The 25,719-nt window shown below is 43.3% G+C and overlaps 1 protein-coding gene and 1 long non-coding RNA gene across 4 annotated transcripts in view; one reads left to right on the top strand and one right to left on the bottom strand.

Moving 5' to 3' along the window:
• LOC133116431 (uncharacterized) overlaps nt 1-21,985 on the top strand; it is a 28,007-nt gene extending 6,022 nt beyond the window's left edge. Inside the window, exons 2-3 of the long non-coding RNA XR_009705868.1 lie at nt 20,260-20,461; nt 21,656-21,985. This is a non-coding gene — a long non-coding RNA (uncharacterized LOC133116431). The remainder of the gene's footprint in view (nt 1-20,259; nt 20,462-21,655) is intronic.
• The window catches only part of clybl (citrate lyase beta like), a 68,552-nt gene continuing 62,332 nt past the window's right edge, over nt 19,500-25,719 (bottom strand). The window contains exons 7-9 of one of the 3 annotated variants that reach the window (XR_009705867.1): nt 21,798-21,922; nt 20,213-20,472; nt 19,500-19,767 (exon numbers count right to left, since the gene is read on the bottom strand). Coding sequence is in view for 1 of the 3 variants with exons in the window: in XM_061225941.1 (XP_061081925.1) it covers nt 20,377-20,472; nt 21,798-21,922 (221 nt within the window). In the remaining 2 variants the exon portion in view is untranslated. Of the gene's footprint in view, nt 19,768-20,132; nt 20,473-21,797; nt 21,923-25,719 lie in introns of those variants that run through there. The other 2 variants (XR_009705866.1, XM_061225941.1) reach the window with 2 other exon arrangements.

Genomic DNA, 25,719 nt, shown 5'->3' with positions numbered 1-25,719 from the left:
CTTAGCCAGCCCCTTCCAAATAACGAATACTCAGCTCCTCAATGGGATTTTAATCCCGGATTGATGAACCAATAAACTAAGAGAATAGAAGTCCCCTGGGGCGGCTCACAGCACCTCATTGGCCACAAATTCCACACGGTTATGACATCACAAGTGAGTTGCACTTTGTTGTGGGTGACCCCATTAAACTCAGTGACTCATTGCATCCGCCCATAAAAGAGTGGTACTGTGTGGTTCAAGATGCTCAAGCCATGGCCTACGTCAGCAGTCTCAAACCATGGAGGGCCATGTGTGTGTTGGTCTCTCAGTGCCATGGAGTGCCATGTGTGTGCTGGTCTCTCAGTGCCATGGAGGGTGTGTGTGTGCTGGTCTCTCAGTGCCATGGAGGGTGTGTGTGTGCTGGTCTCTCAGTACCATGGAGGGCTGTGTGTGTGCTGGTCTCTCAGTGCCATGGAGGGTGTGTGTGTGTGTTGGTCTCTCAGTGCCACGGAGGGTGTGTGTGTGCTGGTCTCTCAGTACCATGGAGGGCTGTGTGTGTGCTGGTCTCTCAGTGCCATGGAGGGTGTGTGTGTGTGTTGGTCTCTCAGTGCCATGGAGGGTGTGTGTGTGTGCTGGTCTCTCAGTGCCATGGAGGGCTGTGTGTGTGTGCTGGTCTCTCAGTGCCATGGAGGGCTGTGTGTGTGTGCTGGTCTCTCAGTGCCCTGGAGGGCTGTGTGTGTGTGCTGGTCTCTCAGTGCCATGGAGGGCTGTGTGTGTGCTGGTCTCTCAGAGCCATGGAGGGCTGTGTGTGTGCTGGTCTTTCAGTGCCCTGGAGGGCTGTGTGTGTGTGCTGGTCTCTCAGTGCCATGGTGGGCCGCGTGTGTGTGTGTGTGTGTGTGTGTGTGTGCTGGTTTTTATTCCAGCCTCAGATCTTGATTATATAATTAGTTTGCTGAATTGGGACTGTAGGTTTGTACATAATGTATATAAAGTGACATCTGCCATTTGTGTGGTCTAAACAACAACTGCTGCTTATGCAATAATGTTGTTAAATGCGCATGGCTGAGTGAATAATTGGAATCAATTAAGGCAGCGTTAATTGGTTGGAGTGAAAACTCCATGGCAGTGAGGGCCTGTGTGTTGCGGTCGCTCGGGTTCAGGCGGCCCTGGCGGTTGGGACAGGGGGAGATGTTTTCCATATCAAAGGGAACTGAATGTTTTAACAGTCGCTAACGGTAGATTACCTAGAGCCTCGGCTCTGGAAAAAGTTTGTCGTGGAAGATGTAAATCAGGAGCGAGGCGCTGCAAGCCAGATTAAAAACAGAAACGGATCGCTGTAACATACGAGCGTGTCATTTTCTCATCCTCTCACTCACTGCTGTTACATTTCTATTTTATATTTCAGCAGGTGCGTTTATCCAGTGATTTACAGCGTACATTCTTTCACATACGGTCCAGTTAGAGAGCCTGGTATTTACAGCGGCAGCTCAAGTACCTTACTCAGGGGTACAATGGCAAGGGCTGGGAACCAAACCAAAACGGTGACTGCTGTGCACTAAACAAACCTAAACTAAAATAAACTGAACTAAATTAAACTAAACTAAATTAAACTAAACTGAACGGATGAATGAAATGTAACTAATACCTGGCGGTCGAGCTGCACGTTCACGCATGTTTTCCGTTCTGGTTCCTCAGCGGTGGAATGACTTGCCTACCACTGTCAGGACAGGAGAATCCCTCCCCCTATTTCGACGCAGACTAAAAACACACCTTTTCAAGCTGTACCTTAGTCCTACCTCCTGATTTGGATTAAAAGCATCTGCCAAATGACAAAAATGTAAATGTAAATGTAATAATATAAATGCTACCCTTCACTCAAACTAACAAGAACAAATTTAAGCATTAGGTAAAAAAAAAAGAAAAAAAAGCATGTTTTATTCAAAGCATAATTTCACGTACCGGATATAAAGAAGCCCAATTTGTCAACAGCACCACATCCCTTACAAAAACAACGTGTGAAGAGTACACATGTAAACAATAATAATAATCCCACTTTTGTTGCTAGCGGAAATAGGTATGGTTTGATATTGCAGGCCACATATTTTGCTTTCACAAATGAAAATCTGTCTGTCACATGTAAAATGTGGAATTTCATGTGGTTTCATATCGCACGTTTTTGTTTTCACATGTGGAATTTTTTATTAACACGTGAAAAAAAGCCAAACACGTCAAAACATTCAGTTCACATGTGGATTTTTCTATATATTAAATTAATATGTGAAAATACAAATTACACAATTGCTTTCCTAAGGGAATCGAGTGCAAACAAATTATAACAAGTGAGTGATAATAGATTAATAACTGATTTTGAAAGGATTTATGATAATATTTATGATTTTAATGACCTATGTATAATATGTTTGAATGAATAAATTAATGAATGAAATCAACAAATAATATAAATACTACCCTTCACTGAACATAACTACAGCAAATTTTAGAATTAAGTTTAAAAAAAAACAGATTAAAACAGAAAGCTTATGTATAGCAGGTAGAGAATTACAATAACTGCCTTTCCATGTGGTGTTCTGTACATGTTTCTACTGTTACACCTGCAGATCAAAATAAGATTGCTCCAAGCAAAAAAGGTACTAATTAATTGTATATTGCTGGCATACAAGGACCGACCACCCAGCAACAAGCATTGTTACCTTTTTGCACTAGTGAGATTTCCAATCAGTTTAGCCATAAAGCAGATTGTATAATAAATATACTAAAATAAAATGCTTAATCACGATGTCCACCTCATGACCCTATAAGACATACAACACTGAGGGACAGCCCCTGTCACAGAAATGAGCCGGGCTTTGGGCCAAGGCAGCAACTGGCACATACAGGAGAAAACTGTGTCTGAAAACCCATATCTCTGCGTCACGAGCTCACTTCCTCTCCCTGGGCTTACCTGGGCACAACGGCACAAAGGAAACAAACGCACGAATGGCAACAATTTAAGACTTTAATTAATCTTCAAGAGAAGAAGAATGTTCTTTCCTATTATTAATATCACAAAATGTTAGCCGAGTGTATTAAGGCCGGTGGAAATCAAGCTGTTAACTGAACCAAATGTTCCCAGAAATCATTTACATGCAGGAATTCAAACGAGACCCGGAGGCACACCCGAGCACGGCGTTATTAACGGTGAAAATGGCAGCCATCATCGTCACGTGAGCCCTAAATCCGCGCGGAAGGGATTACACTCTCTCAGGACGCATGGCAGGGGGCAAGGCCGAGCGGAGACTCTGGCAGAAACCCCCTCCCCTTCGCCCTCGCCCCCCTAAAACCCAAAACAAGCCACTCAGCAGATTGACAAAAGATATGCCAGTGCTGTAAGGCACGGTTGACACGGGTCTTTTACGCGACATCAATCCGGGTTTCTTGATAAACTCCTACACTGTAGCACTTGTTGATTGGGGTCTCAACACTGCCCGCTGGGGTGGGATATTCTCCCGTCACCAACACGGCACAGACGAATAAACATCACGTAAGAACCGGGAAGAAGGAGGGAAACCCATGTTGTAGAGCTGGTAGGTAGTCAGATCAGATGCAACGCTGAGCGCAATGGCAGCCCGAAGCATGAAATCCAATATACAATACATTAAAAAAGCAAGTCTAAACAGACGTAGATTAAAAGATGATTTTGGAAAATGGTAGCGGGACTATACAAAATCATTTTAAAGCCAAATTATAATTTTAAACACCAATTTAAGATTCACTTGGGGAAATTGAATCGTTTTTCAGTGCTAATATTTTTACACAGTTTTTCACCGACAGGTTCTACTGTACTTGCTATTCTGAATGTAGCCTGTATACTTAGGTATATCGTAATAATTCCAATATACGCACGCATCAATTTTTACGGGCAGATTTTGTTCCCAGATTACCTTCCATTTCCATTATTATAATTTTTTCTTTAAGGCATATCACCGCGAAGTTCATCAAAGCACTAATACACTTAAAAAACAAGCTGGACAGCAGCATCCAAACATTTTTTTTTTTTTTTTTTTTGCGACAGTGACAGTGGCAGTTTCCATAAATCAAAGTCCAACTTAACTTTTCTGAAAGATCATTATCTAATACAGGCCACGTCCACCTGTCAACGCTTCATCATTCTGTTAGGGTCGTTTAATGTGAAAACACCTGGACTCTGACGGAGAGTGATGGAGATTCCTGGACACTCGTGCGCCATGTACTGGGTCCCTCTCGGTCGCGGTGCATTAACCGGACATCGTTCGTTCTGACCGGATTAACTCCTCAATTCACGCAGTACAGAGCTTTTTGTAAGAAAATACTTGCAAGACATTATAGCTTCAAGTCCTGAGGCCGGCTGACACATATTAAACAGGCCACAACAGCAGCCTAGGGTAGTCACGTGTGGTCCCACTACGGAGTGCTGAGACGAGGAAGAGACTAGGCCTGTGCGTCCCTTTACGTAACTAAATTAGGTGACACCTATGTGCACCAATTCCGAACCAGTGTCACACATGGCGTGGATTAGGATTAGGATAAGAGTTGGGTTAGATGATCCCAGATCTGTTGCTTTAGAGCAGAATTTAGTTGCAGAATGCAATTGTTGTTAACAGTAGCCTATAGCATATTACCGAGGATGTCACAATGAGCAGTAACTGATTGATTTTAAATAATAATTACGCAACGTTGGCTAAAAGACCAAAACCAAAGCAGGCACAGATCAGTATTACTTTATTGCGACAATCTTCTGCAGCTTCATACTCTAAGGCTGCTGTGAGAATATTTTCATTTTCAGCCGTTTTCTTGGTTCATTAATATAGACTGATCTTCACCCATTTTAGCCGCAAGCACAAACCTGCTTTCGTTGACCAAGTTTTACCCTTTTATATATTCATATGTAGCAAATATAATACCATTTAATATCTACTAAATGCAATAGTAAGGCCATCATTTAGGCCGACACAATTAATATAACAAATATATCACAAATATCTGTGTTTATTATTCACATTATTGCCATAAGGGCCTATATTTTATTACAGATTAAGGCGGGCTGATAATAGTTTATAGGCTATGTAGTTTCACATTGTTTAGCTTGACATCGCTCTGATTCACATCGTTTTTAATAGCCTAATAAAATGTACCAGCATAATGCTAAATCGTGATAATTCCATAACGCACGGTTGAGAAAAGAGCATGATCCGCGACAAACAGGTTATGCCTAAGGTTTAAAGTTCTTCGGAAGGCTTAGCCTACAGAATGTATTTCGCAAGTAATACACCATCAACTATCACTCAGTAAAGGCTTTTCATTCGTGACTGGAGCATTTTATCCTTCACATCTGTGACGAAAGAACAGGATTAGTCTCTAATGAGCACGGCACCAGAAAAAGTCAAATCTGAACTTTATTTGAACGGGCTACGTAATTACGGTGTTAACCTTGAGAGTCGCCGCATTATCTGTCATTAAAATAAAAAATGTCGATTTGCAGGCGTCCCGCCTCGATGAGACAGCGTAGTTACATAAAGAACTGGACATTTTTAACATTCAAATCCAGAAGTATTGACATAAATTATTCCTGAAAGATTTCGATATTCCTCTGATTCAGTGAACTTCTCCTTGACCTGCATTATTGCCTATTCCAACATCGAATGACTAAAATGGCTATTGCCCAGATTCTACATGATACTGTAAATCCAATTACATGATACCCGCTTAAATTTTCCAATTATTTTTATTAGAATATGCCCATAGGGATCCCATGTTTTCTTAAATCGTAGCTAATTGAAACGGTTCACGGTTGTGAACAACTCGTATGTTACATGTTGCAGGCTTATTAAAACATACACACAAAAAGACACGCAATATATCACCATATTAAAGCCGCATTTGGTCTAATCGAAAGGTGTAGTTTCCAACTGGGCAACACTGAAATGTATTTTAAAAACGCAATTAACGGCCGACCGCGCACAGGATACATTAGCACGTGCACTTCCCCCCCTAGTGATAAGTCAAAACTGCTTTCTTTTAATTAATGCACGAGAAAGACAAAGTTGATCAAACCAATTAAAACACTTTCCACCTGTGAATTGGTATTCACAACGAATAATGTTACTTTCCGCTGATTAATTTAATTCCAACAATAGTTATAACAGGTTGATCGAGGCTATATGTTTTTTTGAATTAGCATTATGTCTCCGGACTTGTCTTTTTTTTTTTTTGTGGGCAAAAATGGAACGTTCAGCCATTCAGCCATTTAAAGTTAACCTTTATAAAACGTTTATAAAACGGTAATTTTCACTGGAAGACCGACATTAAAATGACACTAGCCAAAAAAATTGCGACCATTAAATCGAATTGCCATTCAATTTCTGATTAAAAAAAAAACCCCAAAAAAACCTTAGTGTGCGATACTTAAAGTTATCACCGTTGGACATTGTGCTTTGATTGAATCACTCCCTGCGCTGTGTCCTGTTGGGAAATGTTGTTATATGCACTGGGCGTTCGTTTTTACCCCTTTATTCAGCAAGAGAAAAAAATGACAACCCTTCACTACAGGTGGCGTGACAGCCGTATTGTTACTTAAATATTTTTACAAACGCAGGGAGCATCCCTCGGGCTTTCAGTTTTAAAAATATGCAATCGACAATACTTTTCATCATACGTTCTCATGGGCGGGAGTGAAATAATCGCAACATAGGCAGACTGTGAAAAACAACAACAGAAAACGCACCGCTACATTCAGTATTACCATGTTTAATTGGATTACCAGCGATGATGTCATACTACGGCCCCCGGAGCGTGACTAGGCAAACACAGACACGCGCCTGATACGCCGAACACATGCTAATAGGTAGCTTCGTCCGGAACTTCCCCATTATCATTATATTACTAAGAATAACTACTGTAACTGCGTACAAATAGGACTTGCATCCAATCAAGTCTAAGTTTTGCTTCCACTTTATACCCCAACTTTAACTTTTTATTAAAAAATAGACTACCATGCTCCCCAAAACCCACACGCTTATGCAAAACAAAACAAATAATAATTATCCCTCGCAGGCTTTGAAACAGTCTTTTTTTTGACCAACGTAAACCTACAACTGTATGAAATGTAGACATAGCTTCAAAACACAGCTAAATCAGCACATTAATTATAAATATATATAATTATTACTGGCCCTCCAATTTGAAGCAATTGACAGCGTCATACCGCCATATCTGGAGAACACAAAATAAAACGCAAGGAGGACCCCGTGCACGAGAATTACTATAAGGGCAAACACGAAGAGACTTTTTACTTTTGTACTAAAGTCACAATTAAAATTCAAATAACAACATTCAACTTAAAACAATTATCATTAACGCAAAGTACTGACAAATGTGGCATACACCTTCCACAATCAGGCAAGCATTGCTGTTAACTATCAGTGAAAAATCAGACATAAGACAGGCGATTAGATTGTTCTTTAATTCTGAAAATAACAGCCAATTAATGAAAATTACGTTAAAAATCTAAACGTTTGTCAGCCCAAAACATAAAATCTGTTTTGATTGATAGGCGACCACTAGACTACAAGAAACTGTACGTTTCATGGATGATTTTATGACTGTAACATTACCAACAACAACAGTGCATGTTTCACCAAGCCGTCAACATTTCTGACAACTGGAAACTCATAGTCTATTTTTTAACAATAAATGTGTAAATATAAAAGCCCGTATATTGGAAAAATTGTGAACGTAAGCCTTACAACAATATAACAATTTTAAATCTAGTTCTTTCAATACAGTTTTGAGCTTCGGTGTATGTGATTGGTTAGGAGAAGTATTGTAATTGAATGGCGAGTAACACTTGCTTACTGCATCCGTTTGTAACGGGCAATTAGAACAATATGAGCTATTGGATAAAATGCATGCTGAAAATAAATAGCACCATTGTTATTAAATTATGCTATTATTAATAACACCGTTGTTACTAATATTATCATGAATTATTATGATGAACCATTTGGCTATACAATATATTGCTTGCGGTCAGACCAGTGTGGCTGGCATCTTAATCAACCTGAATACACCAGAAGCCTATTTTTAAAAGGCTTTGTACATTCATTCGGTGGTCATTATTAATGACACACTAAAAGCCAAATGATTGTCACCCATTGCGCAAAAGCCGGAACGTCTAGAAGGTTGTAAATCTAGCCGGAGAGACGTTTTGACATAAACGGATGAGGTTAACCCCAATACAGCTGAGGTCCCAACCCGCTAGAAAACTTTTTATAGCCGACTTGAACACCACAAAAATATTCACTGGGGACCCTGCACATTCGAAGGCATGTAATACATTTCTAGAGCCATCTTTATTAAACGGGTAACACCATTCTAATGCGGTAGTCAGTTCAAAAAAGGACATTAATGATTTGACTGGCACTTCAAGTAGTATGTCCAAGCTACAAAATAATTCCAAACATAATAGGTTTGTAATAGGTCTTTAAATGCAGCAGTACTGATTCTATGATTTAATAGTTAGCTGCACACACAGAAATAAAGTGACAGTGGAGGTACATTTTTGTTCATCAAGGATCAAATTTCCCAAATGTACCCTGAAAGTACGGTAATGTTCTCTTCGGCAACAAATGAGTACGTTTTCCTAGAAAAAAGGTACAAAACAATTTTATATTGCTGGTTAGGGGTACACTTAGGCACCTATGGGGTACTGTCCCGGTGACGAGCATTTGTACCTTTTTAGGCACTTTTCGTACCTTTATTTCGGAGAGTGTGTAATGTTGACGAGCTAAGACACATTTGTGAAAAACTAAGGAACAAGTGCATAATTGGAGAATTCCCGACAAAGTACAGTTGTGACTGCTTAATAGTCCAGAACAATCGGATTAGGTGCAGAAAATTAATTACATTTATGAGACAGTAAGATGGCTGCTGGCTATGAATGTAGATGCTGACAATGATGATAAAATCGGATTTCATTCTGAAAGCCCACCTCAACCACCAACAACAAGGTATCAGGCCAAACAGCTACAGCCAATGGCCAGTTTAGACATGATCAGGGATGTGATCAATTCTCACGACTATCCAGTCCAGCTCGTCGGAAAAGAAAGTAATCTGACACAGAATATTCACCAAATTAAATATCCAAACATGACATTGGCAGCAGCCAGGCTTCCAATTCTAACAGCAGCTTGCAGGCCCTGAGCCTAAACGATGCTGAAGGTGCCGGCCCGTCATCCTCAGCTCAACGGTAAAGACCGGGTCCTCTGGCCCAGGGCAGGGTGCGCCGGCCCAGTCCGGCTGCCGTAAAATCAGCCTCGCGGAAACCTCCGGAAAGAATGCGGGACTGACACCAGCGCACTCTGACACAGAGGCTCTCCAGACGCGGGCAATAAATCACATCCGTGAGCGTTCACTACCAAAACACAACCCGGGATAGTCTGGCACGGTAGAATTTACAAGAGTGTGTTCATATTGTACCAGACTTGTATTATGAGGGTCAGGACCACCACACCCTTGGGGGCTGCAGGTTTGAGTCCTGAACCGGGCATTACAGTGGTACCTTTGAGTAAAGCATTCAGCCTGCACACCTCCAGCAGTGTAAACACTGACTATGTAAAACATGTACGCTGTGTAAGAGCATCTCTTAAATGTAAAAATGGAATGCACTTCCTCAGACATCAGGTGATCTGTTGTGCCCATACCACACAACCTGCCAGTAAGTCTGTTTGTTTTGTTTGGCTGTTTCTGCCACTGGACAAGTCTTAATGGGTAGCCGCACAAACCGGTGTCATCATAGCCTCACTGACATGTTATTCTGGTGGACATTAGAACTGATGATGTTTGGGATAAATAACCCTTGTGTCCCCAGCACACTATAATACTTTACTGGCATTAAGCAGACACACTTATCCAGAGTGTCTTATAACCTTAGCATCCATTGAGACACTCAGAAATAAAGTGGAGGTATATTTTTGTTCTTCAATGATAAAATTTCCCAAATGGACCATGAAAGCATAATAATAATGTTCTCTTTGGGTGAAATGAGTACATTTTCAAAGCAAAAAAAGCATACATTAATTATATATTGCTGGCTAGGGGCTGGCTACAAGTTTATGTATGTATAGGACACTGCCCCAGAGATAAGCATTTGTACCTTTAAAGCACTTCTGGTACCTTTATTTCTGCGCGTGTGTACTACAACAGTGCAGGTGAAGTACCGTGTTGAAGAGCACAATGGCAGTGTCCTACCTGTAAATCAAACCGGGCACCTTTCGTCCAGCTCCCCATCCCATAATACCACACAGCCACCCAAACGACCGGAAACAGTGCCAGCTGTGTGCCACACTGGCCTGGTGACACAGGCCCGAGACTGGGGAGCCGTTCAAATAAACAGCACACACACCGTGTTTGGATATCAGAGATGATTTTTTTTTCTTTTACGACGATTTTAAGCACCGCGCGGCTCTTAACTGCTTTGGCTGAATGCTTGCATGCTGGCTCCTCTCTTTCAAAGCTGATGCTTCATCATAGCTCTTCCTCACACACTGCCTCGTCTTCAGCACTCTTGTCACCTGCACGACCGAAACATACTGACCGACTTGGCCTACTTACCATGTGTACGAGACTCGATATCCATGGCTGAAGAAGGACGGATTCTTTGGGAACCGTACTTTACCCAACCTGTCCTGTCGTTCTAATGACTTATCATAAGTTGCTTTGGATTGAAGCGTCTGCTAATAAAATGTAATGTAATGCGTATATCGCTAAGATGGCCTCACAAGCAGATGAGGTCAAGAGTGTCTGGCAGATTATTAAATAAATAAGTCAAATATACAAATACAAATATACACTCTCAGAAATAAAGGTAAGAAAACTGCCTAAAAAGGTACAAATGCAGGTACCGCTGGAGTGGAACCTTATGGGTACATAAATTTGTACCCCTAGCTAGCAATATATAATTAATTTGTACCTTTTTTTTTTTTTTTCGAAAATGTACTCATTTGCACCCAAAGAGAACATTACTGTAGGCCTACTTTTGGGGTAATTTGATCCTAGAAGAACAAAAATGTACCTCCACTGGCATTTTATTTCTGAGTGTCTCAATGGATGCTAAGGTTGTAAGACACTCTGGATAAGTGTGCTTATTGCCAGTAAAGTATTCTAATGTGCTGGGGACACAAGGGTTATTTGCACATTTGGGAAATTTGATCCTTGAAGAAATAAAAGTGTACCTCCACTGGCACTTTATTCCTGAGAGTGTAGGACCCACCCGTATTTAACAAGGGGACACATGTAAAGAAGCAGGAGGAATGAGAACCCCCCCCCCGGTGTGAAAGGCAGAGTACGTGTTCAGGGGGAGAGGATCCGTCCTGTCAGCGCAGAGGAGAGGAGAGGAGACGGAGGCGAAGGTGGCTGACCGAGCTCGAGCCCACGCCGCGCGACAGACCTCACCTGCGCGCGAGCGGGGCAGCCACGGAGGAGCGCGTGTCAGAAGCGATCAGATCCGCGACTCCACGGCTTCTCCGCCGTCGACGAAACAAAAAGCGTCAAATGGCGTAAGCGCCAACGGCAGTGGCGGAGCATAAAAAACGCGTCTGGAGCGCACTCCGTCTCCCCCGCATTCCATTAACCCGAGGCCTTAACAAGAGCCGAAACTATCCCGCCCGGCCCTGAACCAACAAACGATTCCTTCTGCCAGGGAAGTAATCGACTATTCGACAGTCACTTTTCTTGGTGTTTCAATGAATTAAACAAAGATCGCTTTCCTGGACTTTCTTACCTGCAAAAAACATAGAAACATATTGATGCTCATGGAGATTTTACATGGAGCATTGTGTAACAATATTGATTGATAATGTACACACTCAGTGAATGATAATATTCACGTATTGTCCCAGAGTTCTTGTGTCAAGAAGTACAACTGCTTTGTCTGGTTATGAATGCAATATGGCTAATACTATGAGTACAGGACTGAAGATTATCTTGACATGATACAGTTAAAGTGACAGGGCTATAGATGGAGGGTGCTGATAGCTGGGTTTTACTGGAAAACATGCAAGTTACTGTATTTATACATTTTCACACAGAATGGTACGGGTGTATGTCTGGTCACCATGCCCATGAGAGGAACCATGAGTGTACTTGCTGTGCTGTGCTGTTCTCTCTTGGTACAAGAGAAAAAAAGGTACAAATGAATGAAATATTCCTGGTTAGGGGTACAGTTGTATGTACCAATAGGATACAGCACCACTTACAAGCATTTGTACCTTTTTAGGCATTTTTAGTATCTTAATTTCTGAGAGTTTGTGGAGGAAACCTATTTAATGTTTAAAGTTAAAAACAAGCCACTTGCTTTAACTTTCTAAACCGTGAACATGTCTAAAGGAAATGCAAAAAGCGGTGCAATACATCTCCCCAGGGATTCAAACCTGCAACCTTACAACATCTCCACAGGGACCCAAACCTGCAACCTCACAACAACATCTCCCCAGCGATTCAAACCTGCAACCTTACAACATCTCCCCAGGGATTCAAACCTGCAACCTTACAACATCTCCACAGGGACCCAAACCTGCAACCTCACAACAACATCTCCCCAGGGATTCAAACCTGCAACCTTACAACATCTCCCCAGGGATTCAAACCTGCAACCTTACAACATCTCCACAGGGACCCAAACCTGCAACCTTACAACAACATCTCCCCAGGGATTCAAACCTGCAACCTCACAACAACATCGCCCCAGGGATTCAAACCTGCAACCTTACAACAACATCTCCCCAGGGATTCAAACCTGCAACCTTACAACAACATCTCCCCCAGGGATTCAAACCTGCAACCTCACCTGCACAAGCACAGCAGCACTTCCACGTGGCGGACTGAGGGAAGCCGCTTCAGGAGATGACATTTCAACTGACATAATATGATATAAAACATAACATAACAACAGATAACAATAATTGAATTACATTCCCCCAGTGATGATGCATGTGCAGCCTGGGTAGTGGAAGGTGCAGTGAGGTGTGCAGTGGAAGGTGCAGTGAGGTGTGCAGTGGAAGGTGCGGTGAGGGGTGCAGTGTTTTGGGCTCTGCCTGCCACAGGGCAGTCTTATCAGAAGGACGGTGACAAAGCCGCGGCCCGTCCAATCCGTACACCCGGGCGGTGGGACAGTGACGAATGCCCCCTCGGAAGCCACCCCAAAAACACAGCCTGCCATTTAACCTGCAGGGCTGCCCAGCATAATGCCAGCTATCCATCACCGGGGCGCAGATCCTTTGAAGGGCACCGTGGCGATTACCCACGGGCGCAAGTGGATCTTGGACGCCCGTCTCAGCATCACCAACTGTATTCAGAATTTTCAGGGAACACCGACCGAAACTACCAGTGTAACCAAGCACGTCGTTGCTAAAACAAACAGGTAGGCCAAACCCGTGCATCTTTTTGGTCTGGAGTCAAAACCTTGCGCTCATTATTTCTGTTACGCCCGTCTCTGGAAGTCGTGTAAATCGATTGCAGTGGCCTGTTTTGTCTGGATACAGCCAGAACGCTGTAATAATCTCTAACAACCTGGCTGCAATGAATGGGCTTTTTTTATTTTTTATAAGCCTCCGTCCTCCTTTCTCCTGGTTTTGACAGCATCCGCCGGTAAACTTTTGAACTACAGGCGCCTGCGCTGTTCGGGGATCATTAGAGCGCCCGTAGGAGAGGCGACCGACGCTGCGCGGAATCGCGAGCTCGCGCAGCAAGCCGCCTCTTATTCAATAATGCATTTATTTTATCGCGTACATCAAAAGACTCGCTATTGTTTTAATTCGCTTCTAACGTGGATATTGATAATGGGCAATTACGCGGTTCAATCTTAATCCACATAAAATCACCGTTATAGCTTTTTACTGCTCCGCAGAAAGCGAGTTTAGGATAAAGGCACGTTAAATTGCTAATCATGTAGATAGCCTACAGAATAATACTGTAGAGTTGAAAACATCGTATTTGACAAGCCAACAAAACGAACCGTCTGCACAACAGATATGTAAACCTATTACGCATCACAGACGCAACCAAAGAAATCCTCTCAGTCAAAATAATTTGGGGGTTACATAAATAATTAGAAATTGGAATGTTAGTTTACCATTTCACATAATAACCATTTATTTATCATTCAGAATTATTATAGTTTTGCACAGATCGACTCATGTTGCAGGAAATATTAAGTTCTGTCTGAAGTTACACCATACCCCCCAAATAAGGTCGAGATAATGATTCAACCAAAACGATTTCTCGGAAAAAGCTTAGGCAAATAATCGAAAATGTGTGCAGGTCATTTTTATTTGATCATGTTATTTTGACGCTCAACCCTTTAACAACAGCTAATACTTTATGACAAACGAATCAAGAAGCATATTAAAATCCAGATTTAAATAAACAAATAAATGAACAATAATTGGCAAAATAAAACGGAGAAAAAAGAAACCGGGTAAATCGGATAAAAAGACGCGCCTCAGAAAAGCCAGTCATTTGGAGAGATCGTGCCACTAATTAAGGGCACGCCCTTGCTCAAATACTATTTATTAACCAGATTTTTCATAATTACTCTCGAACGCAGGTCTTAATCGCTAATTAAACGGCACATGAGTGACAGTATGCCATTATCGGGCACATGTTACAGATGTAATATGCGCAAGATTATTTGATGTGGCCCAAATGAACAAGGATGGACGAATGCTGAAAATCTGGATAACGTTTATTTATTCATCATAATGCATTATTCCACATAAATTCAGACTTTAGAGAAAATAACATGGAAATGTATCAATAGTGGCAACAGCAAGGTAACAAACTCTGTAGCAAAACAACACTCTTGGTTCAAGATTTACAAATTATAATGTAGCTTTTTTGCAAATTAGCATTAAGTGATTCTTTCTGGGGACTTTTATTTATAACTTAAATACTTTAAAAGAGAATACTTTAAAATACGTTAAAAAGAGACATGGCAGGCAATTTCAACTGACCCAGTTGAGTGGAGATGTCATATAACACGTCAACAGTGGACATTTACAGGTGAATTTGGGGCGGACCAGATCACAGAACAGCGCTGCTGTAAGTAAACAAAAGTCAAAAACCCCCCTCTAAAGTTATTACCGCGTTTATATAAGGATCTTAGATCAGACATGCAATATAACTGCAGGTGCACGGGGTCAGAAACAGTAAAAATGAAAAGTTGCGGAGACTTCGTCACACTGTAACGAGCCTGATTAACATGCCCCTAACCGTCACTCTCCGCGCGCTGGAAACCTAGCAACGGCAGACAAAGAGACGGGGTTTTAGTGGGGTCCGCGGGGAGACGGCCGGGCCTTTGATCTGTCAGCATTTAAGAGGGGGGAGTCAGCTCAGACTATCCGTGGCACAGAAAAGCGTCGTCCCAACCCGGGACACTTCAGAAGAACGCAGTCTATTGAGGAGGAATTATCTTTCACTCAAAACACACAGCCGTCCAACACAAGGATCACTGCACTTGGCGGGGGAAATGACACTCGGCTTGACAACTTTCACGAGTTTTGGATAAAGCGTTAACTCTTTATTTACTGCCCCCACAATCGTTCCATTGAACATTTCAGGGGCGCAATTTTAAACAGACATAATAACAGAACATTATACTTTTAGATGTAAATATGCAATCCAGTAAATACTTTCCATGGAATCAAATACACAAATTAAATATTAAAAATATAGTAGCCTACAACATTGTTACCAATACAGGCCCATTTTACAAATGCTTTAGCGAACCTATAAAATTATAATAACATTGAATAACTACATACGTCTAGTTCAGGAACTCACTGAAAAATGACTTTTTTTTCTAAACCAAATTTATGAGCCTCTACCTCCAAGAAGTTGATATCGATATGCAAAGAAAAATAGTGACTCGGTTTGACAGTGTGTCCATTTTCCCCCCCAATGTTTTACTTTTTTTTTTTAAACTGAAGTTCAACTAGCGTACGAACAATAAATGTACTGAACAAAAATATATTCCCATGTTTTTGGCCAGGTGGGCCTTACACTTGTACGAGTACGCAAATAATACAGAAACAATCGCAGCAAAATGTATGTTCACTTATCCAGTGAATGTGTACAAGAACCTCCTCATCATATAACATCACTGGAGAAATTAAACAATTCCTTTCCCTTTTCAAACGATTTAAAGAATTTCCACTCCAAATCCCCATCTAGGATACTATATATAAGGGTCTGTGGAAACGTACTAACACAATAAGCATACTTAAATTGACTTGAGTTGAGGACCCTACTTGAGTACTTGACTGCATTTTTGTCAAGACGGAATCCAACACAATCAACATAAAGTTACTCGATCATTGGAAGGGCACAAAAAGTTCTCGACAATATACTGCCTTATTCTTTGTTTCTTAGAAAGCAAATAAATCAAATAAACCGTCTTCTAGGAAGATTATCTTCGCAACGGCACTAAACAAATCTTCACTGACCGAAATCTGTAGAAAGAGCGGCTCATTTCATTTTAAACTAAACAGCATGAAATCTTCATTTACGCTAATAGGCTTTATATAATGCATTCGTCATAAAATAAAATAAATAAAAAAGACGTTCTATAACGTGCTGCCTGTTAGGTGACCGACAAAGCATAGCCTACATTGAACTGAAATTTGAAGTTATGGTTGAACTTGTACAGTAGCAATATCCCCCAAATGCCCTAGCATACAGTACAAAATACTTTTAAAAATATAACTGAGGGGTATATAATTGCTAAAATATGACAGGGGTTTAATATTTACAAGCTGCAAATTCTCCACGCTTAAATTTCGTGACAGACACTATACATTCATATCTCCCATGCATATTAGCACCATGGGTCCGAATATCCCTAGCCTATAATTTAAACGATACATTTTATTGCGTAGGAATAATCCTTTGTTAAAATGAGGTTGTCACATACTGTCATTAGCGCACTAGTAAAACAATGAAGACATTATTTGGAGAACCCCCAGGCGGGAAATTAGACGAATAAACCCATCTTTACCACACGGGTCCTATTGAGATTAATGAAAAAATTATGCAAAACGTTTCATTTTAATTTTCCTCTGACAGTGTTTTGCATACACGCTCTCTCCCCTGAATTGTACCTGATAATTTATTAAAACCATCTCGACACACTGCGAGTAAGAAAATTGTGTTCCTCGCTTAATTGAATCCCGTTAAGTTTCCTGTAAGGTTATAATCGTGTTAATTGTAATTTGCTCTCTCTGGGACCACTAGTAAAATGTATTTAAATAAATCTGGCGCGTGGGCTGAGATGATTAGGCTGTGTCAAGACGGAAACGTAATAGAAATGTCACGTAATATCACACAGAATTAGACGGACCACGTTGCATCCCAGCGATAGTGGCTACACAGACTTGACAGCCAAGCCGAATCAGCTAAACTCACAGTTGTATTTTTATCCACTCGAGGGGTTTCGTTTCCCGTAGCATGATGAAGCAGGAAACAATATTTTTCAGACGAACCGCGCATTATCTTCACGTCAACACAAAACAACTCAAGACAGGCCAGAATGAATGTGAAAAACTGATCCAGTGGCTGGTTCCGGGAACTTTGTGATTTACATGTTACCTTAAGCACTTGGGATCAACACTTCCTGATAAGTTTAGAATAAATACTAAACACACAGGGAAAGAAAAATATAGCCTATGTTCCAGCGCTCGCTAAAGTGAATAAAGTGAATAATATTTATTTCAAGCTAGACTATACTGTATATCTACCGTTGGGAGTAATACAGAACCGAGGGACCCCCCGTGAACGATGGGGCCACAGAATGACCCCCCCTCCTTGGGAGAAGTGGTTGCAACGCCGCCGCCTGAATTGCGCGGAGTCTCCTTAAAGAACACCTGTTCACCTGTTTCATGTTATTTACCTGTTCCGCGTTATTTATAGCACAATGTGACGGAGGACCGGGGGTAAGAAACATGCCTTCCTGACGTAGGCCACTCGCTCTACGCCTGGCTGAATTCAATCACCATCGCCGCTTACACGTCCGCGTAGGCAAAACTCCGAACTTGCACTTCATTTATTGTACTGTACTGTGAACCCTGCTTGCAAAAATAAATACCAACGTATTATGCACCTATTCAGTGGGCCGAAACAGGGACATGGGCGATACAAACAACGCGCAGTTAGAATATCAGAACATTTACAACAAACGAGACTGAGAGACAGAGAGAGAGAGAGAGAGAGAGAGAGAGATCGACAGAGAGAATGGAAAACAACTGAAATGTGTGGCTGACTGCCAAGGAACCAACTTATTGTTGGGCCTTCGGCTGGGCACAGCGGTTGGTTGTATCTGTCTGTCTGGCTAGACCCGAGCGCAGACGCACTGATCACGTGACACCACGTCTAAACTCAATACAGCGGCCTTCATTACCGTAGACACCAACTCCCTGATGAACTATTCATTCAACTAACCTCTCCCCCAATTATTATTTTATTTAATTTTTCTATCTCAGGGCTCATACCAGAGTGGCAAATAAAGAAAAGTCTCCCATTTTGTGGGATACAACATAAAATAATGAAGACATTGTTAAAACACAAAACGTAATAAAAAAAACGGCTTGACGGACAGGTTCAAGCTGAACGTCGCAGGCAGGGATATTGAGTTTTATTTAAAGTACGTCGCCCATTTCGATGATGAAAGACACGCAGCTGAAATATTCACGGCTCACAATCAGCGCTTTTGTCTTTAGCTTTTTAGCGGTAAGCGACACCAGCAGACGCGATGTGAGGGGGGGGGGGGCGCTTATTCCAAGGCGACAAGGCACAGACTGGACCAAACAAAGCGCAAGCCCTTTGAAATTGGCCCATATTTACATAGAGAAACGGCCTAAACAGCACTCCTGCCGTGTGTGTGTGTGTGTGTGTGTGAGTGAGAGAGAGTGTGTGTGTGTGCAGTGTGGGTCAGTCCACGGCCCGATGCCCAGTTTACCCAGCTCTCTCTGCCTGTGCGCAGAGAACAGAGGCTCCCAGTCTGGCATACAAAGGCTGGCCCTTCAGGCAGGCACCGAAACAAACTCTCAGATTGTTAGTTTAAGGAAATACAGTGAAGCTGTTTGGCAAGGAGAACTTTGATCTGGGGGGGGGGTTACGCTCCTGCCATTTTGTGGAGGGAGACAGGGGCTGAATGGCGGGATGGCGGAGGGCTGGTCTGTTTGTTTACCCTTTTACTGCTCAGCCTGATCCCCCACCAAGCCTGCCAAGCACCCCCTGACCTGGGTGACCGGAGACACACACACTCACTCACTCACACTCACTCACACTCACTCACACTCACTCACACTCACTCACACTCACTCACACTCACTCACTCACACACTCACACACTCACACAATCACACACTCACACACTTGAACATACACACTCACACACTCACAGATCAGTTTATTAGGTAGACATGTACACCAGCTTGATAATGCAAATATTTATTCTTACGGCAGCAAATAAATGTATAAAAGCATGCTGATGTGGTCAAGAGGTTCAGCTGTTTTTCAGTCCAGGATAGGGAAGAAATGTGATCTAAGTGACTTTGACTGTGGAATGATTGTTGGTGCCAGACAGGGTGGTGTGAGCATCTCAGAAACGGCTGATCTCTCAGGAATTTCACGCACAGCAGTCTCTAGAGTTTGCAAAGAATGGTGGTTGAAAAACAAAAAAACGTCCAGTGAGCAGCAGTTCTGCAGACAGAAACGGTCAGAGGAGAATGGCCAGACTGGTGAAAGCTGACAGGGAAGGCGACAGTAACGCAAATAACCACGCATGACAACAGTGGTATGCAGAAGAGCATCTCTGAACACGACAACGCATCAAACCTCTGAGTGGATAGGCTACAGCAGCAGAAGACCAATAAGTCAAAAAAATAAGTCTAATAAATACTGAAAGTGCTCACTGAGTGTACACTCACACATGCACACACATACACACACACACTTGCACACTAAAACACTGTGCAGGGCAGTTCAGCACCAAAGAAACTTCCAGAAAAGAGGCTCAGGTACCAGACTGACATCACAGCCCCCCCCCCCCCTTCCCCCCATCCCCTGCCCAATGTAGATCTGGACAAAAACATCCTCATGTTACTGTGAGTGGGGCCTAAATTAGCTCAAATGAACCATTTCGTACCTACAGTGAAGACAGAAGGCTTCTAACTTCTTAATTGTTTTTAAAAGGTCAGTTTGCTGGTGTGCCCCGGACACTGAGGTGGTGTGCAAACAGGAAGGGGTGGAGCCTGAGGTGGTGTGCAAACAGGAAGTGGTTGAAGAAACAGGAAGCTGGCCTGCTGAAGCTCACTGCTTTGGGACGGCGGTGGCCATGGTAACGATGTTCTGGGCCTGCTTCAGCGAGGGCATGTCGATCATGCTACCACGGAAGGTGAAGGCACCCTGAACAGAGAGAGAAACACACACACCACACACACACACACACATTTACACACACACACACACACACACACACACACACACACACACACATACCGTGAGTGACATTGCGATGCACTCTGATATACACACACACACACACACACACATTAGGCTCCTTGGCAAGGTCTCACACACCACTCCACTGAACAGTCTGATCAAAACTAATAGCTTCTCAGTCCCTCTCACACTGGTTCTGCAGGTTTTGTAATCAACAAAATTAAAAACATGCACCAAAAAAGAAATATATATATGTATATAATTCACTGAAATGCCTTACGATATGTTAAAGCAAACTACAAAATGTGGGAGCTAAGTGCTAGTCATACTGATTATTCTGTACACAATTCTTAATAGTCCACCATCACAAGTACCATAAATGTAATTTTGCATATTAATAACAATTTCATGCAGACAAATGTGAAATTGTAGCTCCCGACGTGCAATCGTTTATCTAAATTACTGAATAAATAATGTTCCGGCCATTAAACAACGACCCCTTTAATGAGCCCGGGAATGAAAAAAGGAAGAAATCAATCCAGTTGCTATGACTGCACAGTTTGCCTCGCAAAAAAATGTCAAGTCAACCGTTTATGATGAAAAAACCAGCCACTGACTGGACCGGCTACGGCACACAGCCCAAAGAGCGCACGCTTCCTGGAACTAACAGGGAGAACGCCGCCATTCTGTCGTTCACGTGAAATTCATTCTAGAACATTCTACAGAAGTTCTGCAACCAAACAAGTTCTGGTTGCAGGAGAAGAGCTTCGGGCGAGACGCTGGAAAAACAGGAGAAAACACTTAGAGAGAGTAAACAAAGCCAAAAGCAGGAGGGGGGGGGGGGGGGGGGGGGGCAGAACGCGGGCAGAACGCGGGCAGAACGCGGGCGGGAGTAAAAGAGCGTTTTAACCTTTGGGATAACGAGCTCCAGGAGAGGCCGGGCCGCGGCCCCCGTACAGAGCCTCCTCCGGGCTATTCTTGGAGCAGGACGCATGGGCGCGGGGCGCGAGCAGATTGTGCATCACCAGCACACCGGCGCTGCGGCAGAGGCCCACAGCGCAGAAAACACAACGCTCAACGATGCACTAAATTAGGAACAATAACATTCTGCACTTAATTTGCTTCCCCCCCTCCTCCCCGTCTACAGAAAGCGCAGAGCATCAGACTGCCGCTCCCCTGGATGAGGACATTAGCGCCGGTAAACGCCTCAGTGTCGCAGCTCCAGGGCGAACGAGTGGGAGGGGCGCGCAGACGCGGCTCCGGAACGCGTTTTACGCAGGAGCGTGTACCTTGCCCAACTTCTGGTGCTCCTGGAAAGCGGAGATCAGGTCCCGGGCCCACCGGACCCTCTCTGGACTGGGGGAGAACTCCTCCTGCACGGTCTGGATCTGGCTGGGATGGATGACTTGTTTTCCTTAAAAGATAAAATAAAAAAATAAAAAAATGATTAAATAGTAAAGACATATAAATGAATTCGGAACAACAACAAAAGCAGATACATTTAGAAATCATATTAAAATATTTTCGAAGACCATTTTAAAGAAAATGCAGCCTATAATTACATTTTACATTTACATTTTTGTCATTTGGCAGACGCTTTTAATCCAAAGCGACTTACAAGTGCATAGGTTAAACTATGAACACAATATCGTAATATAAGCACCATAAGCTCAATACAAAACATGTAGAACATACATTAAGAGGAAAAGTGGAATTGAAGCCAGTATTTCCGACAGCAGGGTAATGCGGGGGGTTAGCCGCGACCTCTCACCCTATCACAGACTCAAACCCGGTCCCCCACAGACACGCACAGAAACATGCTCATCTTGCGCTGATCCGCGTCACGCTTTACTGCAGAGGTAAGGTACGTTCACGGAGTCACTGCGTGTTTTGTCTTTCGATCACTTTCCCTGCCCTGTGAATATTCTGTCTGGGTAAAAGCTGCTGACGGTGACGTAAGGAGTCACTTTCGGGTAAAATCGTCCGCGACAGCTCTGATTGGTTTCACTCTGAATCGAGCCCTTTCAGGTGTGAGGTCACAAATGTGTCATCAGAATGTTCTCAACTGGGCACCATCATTCTAATGATGATGTAACAATCACCACTGGAGTTCTAGAACACGACTTACTATTAAAATTGTTTTTAAATAAAGCCTACCATTCAAAGCATTAACCAATTAAACAATGAAAACACACCCAGGTGACTGCATAGCACTGCGGAGAGGCTAACACACAAACAACCTCACACCACCCCCCCTTATTTCTATTATTATTATTATTTTTATTATTATTATTATTATTTAAAATCGGCATGCTTCTTAAAGGCTTTTACACCCTAAAATGTGAAGCAGCACAGGGTGGAGAGGGTTTCAGAAGCTGCTCAGATCTTCTCCGCTCTCTACAGGAGCGCTGAGTGTCTGCGGGGGGGGGGGGGGGGGGGCTCTGCGGGGCGGAGGACACGATGAATCATGGGTGCCATCCTGGTCATCACCTGCAGCCCAGCTGAACCCTGAAACTTTACTGCACGCTTAGTTACACTTCAATCTCAGAGCTGGCCTGCGTGGGGATCCCATTCTGGTTCCATTACGGCCATCCGCGGCCCCCCTCCCCCAAACCCACCCAGCGCCTGCGAACACAAAGTTCCCGAGATGGAAGGGTGGAATGCAGGCAGGATCACATCGCCGTGCTATGCAGGTTAATCTGGACCTGGAGACAGTCAGAATGTAATGCAGTCAAATAATAGATTTACAGTCATAAAAAACCCCCCAAAAAAACAGATTTAAATGTTGATCATCATTCATCATATCCTGTCGGCAAATGTCAGGTGTTGTTCATCGCCCGTTAAGGCATGAGATCGCAGATATGCGATATGTACGCAACATTCTAATGCTGATGTCACAATCCCTGCTGGTCACTGGGAAGCAGTGGGGTTCTAGAACACTGGCAAAACAAATAAACATTCTATGAAACCGACCCTTGGATTGGTTAGAGAGAGAAAGGGGGAGAGGGAGGGAGAGAGAGAGAGAGAGAGAGGGGGGGGGTTGAAGAGAGGGTCAGTGTTTTAACTGCACAGACGGGGTTTCCAGCTAAATCTCAGATCATTTCATGTGGGGGGGGGGGGGGGGGGGGGGGCAGGGGGGGCATGAACCGTTTCATCAGCCACAGCAATCACAAAGCAATCTCAGTCCGCTGTTTAAATTAACCGTGAAAACAATTTTCGATAAATGCAATTAGGATTGTGCTGGAAAAATGATATATTCTAGTGCTGTATATAAATATTTCATGATTTCTTCATCATTTGTACACTCCATTTAAGCAATATAACTCCAACAATGAAAAATGGCATGAGTCTATTCATGCAACTGTCTCTATAAAAAAAACTTATTTTATAGAGACAGTTGTAAAAAGGTTCAAATAAATGACTAGATAAATACATACTTGGCTCGTACATAGCTGTCTATTTTACAAAACTGATTAAATTCACACAAGTTCACCGACAGTATCCAGACTCCTCCCATAACTACAACATTAAAATCCTCGGCAATAAAAGGAAAATAAAATAGCAAATTGCATTTTAAATGATAGATTTAAAAATACTGTAAATGCTCGACGACATATGTTTGTACTTGACGGAGTTCTCTATTGGCTCAGTATCAATACCTCATCTCTGCCAGTGAATCGTTTTCATATTTAAAAAATAATAACAATAACTGAATCATTTAGGAAAACCAGTGTTCCGTGCAGGAGTCCTGGGAATCCCGTCAGAGCCAGTCACAGGCAGGGTACAGTCTCAGGGCAGGGTACAGTCACGGGTACAGTACAGTCTGGGCGGGGTACAGTCTTAGGGCAGGGTACAGATTACAGGGTACAGTCATGGGTACAGTACAGTCTGGGCATGGTACAGAGTGCAGGGTACAGGGTACAGAGTGCAGGGTACAGAGTACAGGGTACAGTCATGGGTACAGTACAGTCTTGGCAGGGTACAGAGTGCAGGGGGCAGGGTACAGAGTTCAGGGTACAGAGTACAGGGTACAGTCATGGGTACAGTACAGTCTGGGCATGGTACAGAGTGCAGGGTACAGAGTACAGGGTACAGTCTGGGCAGAGTACAGTCTGAGGGCAGGGTACAGTCTGGGCAGAGTACAGAGTACAGTCTGAGGGCAGAGTACAGAGTACAGGGCACAGTCTCAGGGCAGGGTACAGTCACGGGTACAGTACAGTCTGGGCGGGGTACAGAGTACAGTCTGAGGACAGAGTACAGAGTACAGGGTACAGGGTACAGGGTACAGGGTACAGGGTACAGTCTCAGGGCAGGGTACAGTCACGGGCACAGTACAGTCTGGGCGGGGTGCAGAGTACAATCTGAGGGCAGAGTACAGAGTACAGTCTGAGGGCAGGGTACAGGGTACAGAGTACAGGGTACAGTCTGAGGGCAGGGTACAGTCACGGGTACAGTACAGTCTGGGCGGGGTACAGTCTGAGGGCAGGGTACAGAGTACAGGGTACAGTCTGGGTAGGGTACAGTCTGAGGGCAGGGTACAGAGTACAGGGTACAGTCTGAGGGCAGGGTACAGAGTACAGGGTACAGTCTGGGCAGAGTACAGTCATGGGCAGGATACAGCCTCAGGGCAGGGTACAGTCTAAGGGCAGGGTACAGTCTCAGGGCAGGGTACAGGGTACAGTCTGGGCAGGGTACAGTATCAGGGCATGGTACAGTCATGGGTACAGTACAGTCTGGGTGGGGTACAGTCTGAGGGCAGGGTACAGAGTGAGGGTACAGTCACAAGCAGGGTACAGTCTGGGCAGGGTACAGCCTGGGCAGGGTACAGCCTGGGCAGGGTACAGTCTGGGGTATAGTCTTAGGGCAGGGTACAGAGTACAGAGTACAGTCCCAGCAGGGTACAGTCCTCAGGGCAGGGTACAGAGTGAGGGTACAGTCTCAGGGCAGGGTACAGAGTACAGAGTACAGTCATGGGCAAGGTACAGTCCGACAGGGTGTACTATGTGGGGAAAGTGAAAGATATACTTACAGAGTAAAGCCAGGTGCAACACACTGTATCTACCAGCAGTTGAGAAAGAATGGTACAGTCTGACTACAAGAATGATTTACAAGAACAACGCCATTTTAGAAAGGTGTAAGGTGCCAAAGCTATAGCACTTGGACGCAAATGCTTGTCGGTACCCGAGCCAGCATTATTTAATTAATTCGTAC

Source organism: Conger conger, chromosome 17 (assembly GCF_963514075.1).
Source record: "Conger conger chromosome 17, fConCon1.1, whole genome shotgun sequence".
Lineage (NCBI taxonomy): Eukaryota > Metazoa > Chordata > Actinopteri > Anguilliformes > Congridae > Conger > Conger conger.
The sequence above is the reverse complement of the archived record's forward strand: the minus strand, read 5'-3'. Positions and strand labels throughout refer to the sequence as shown.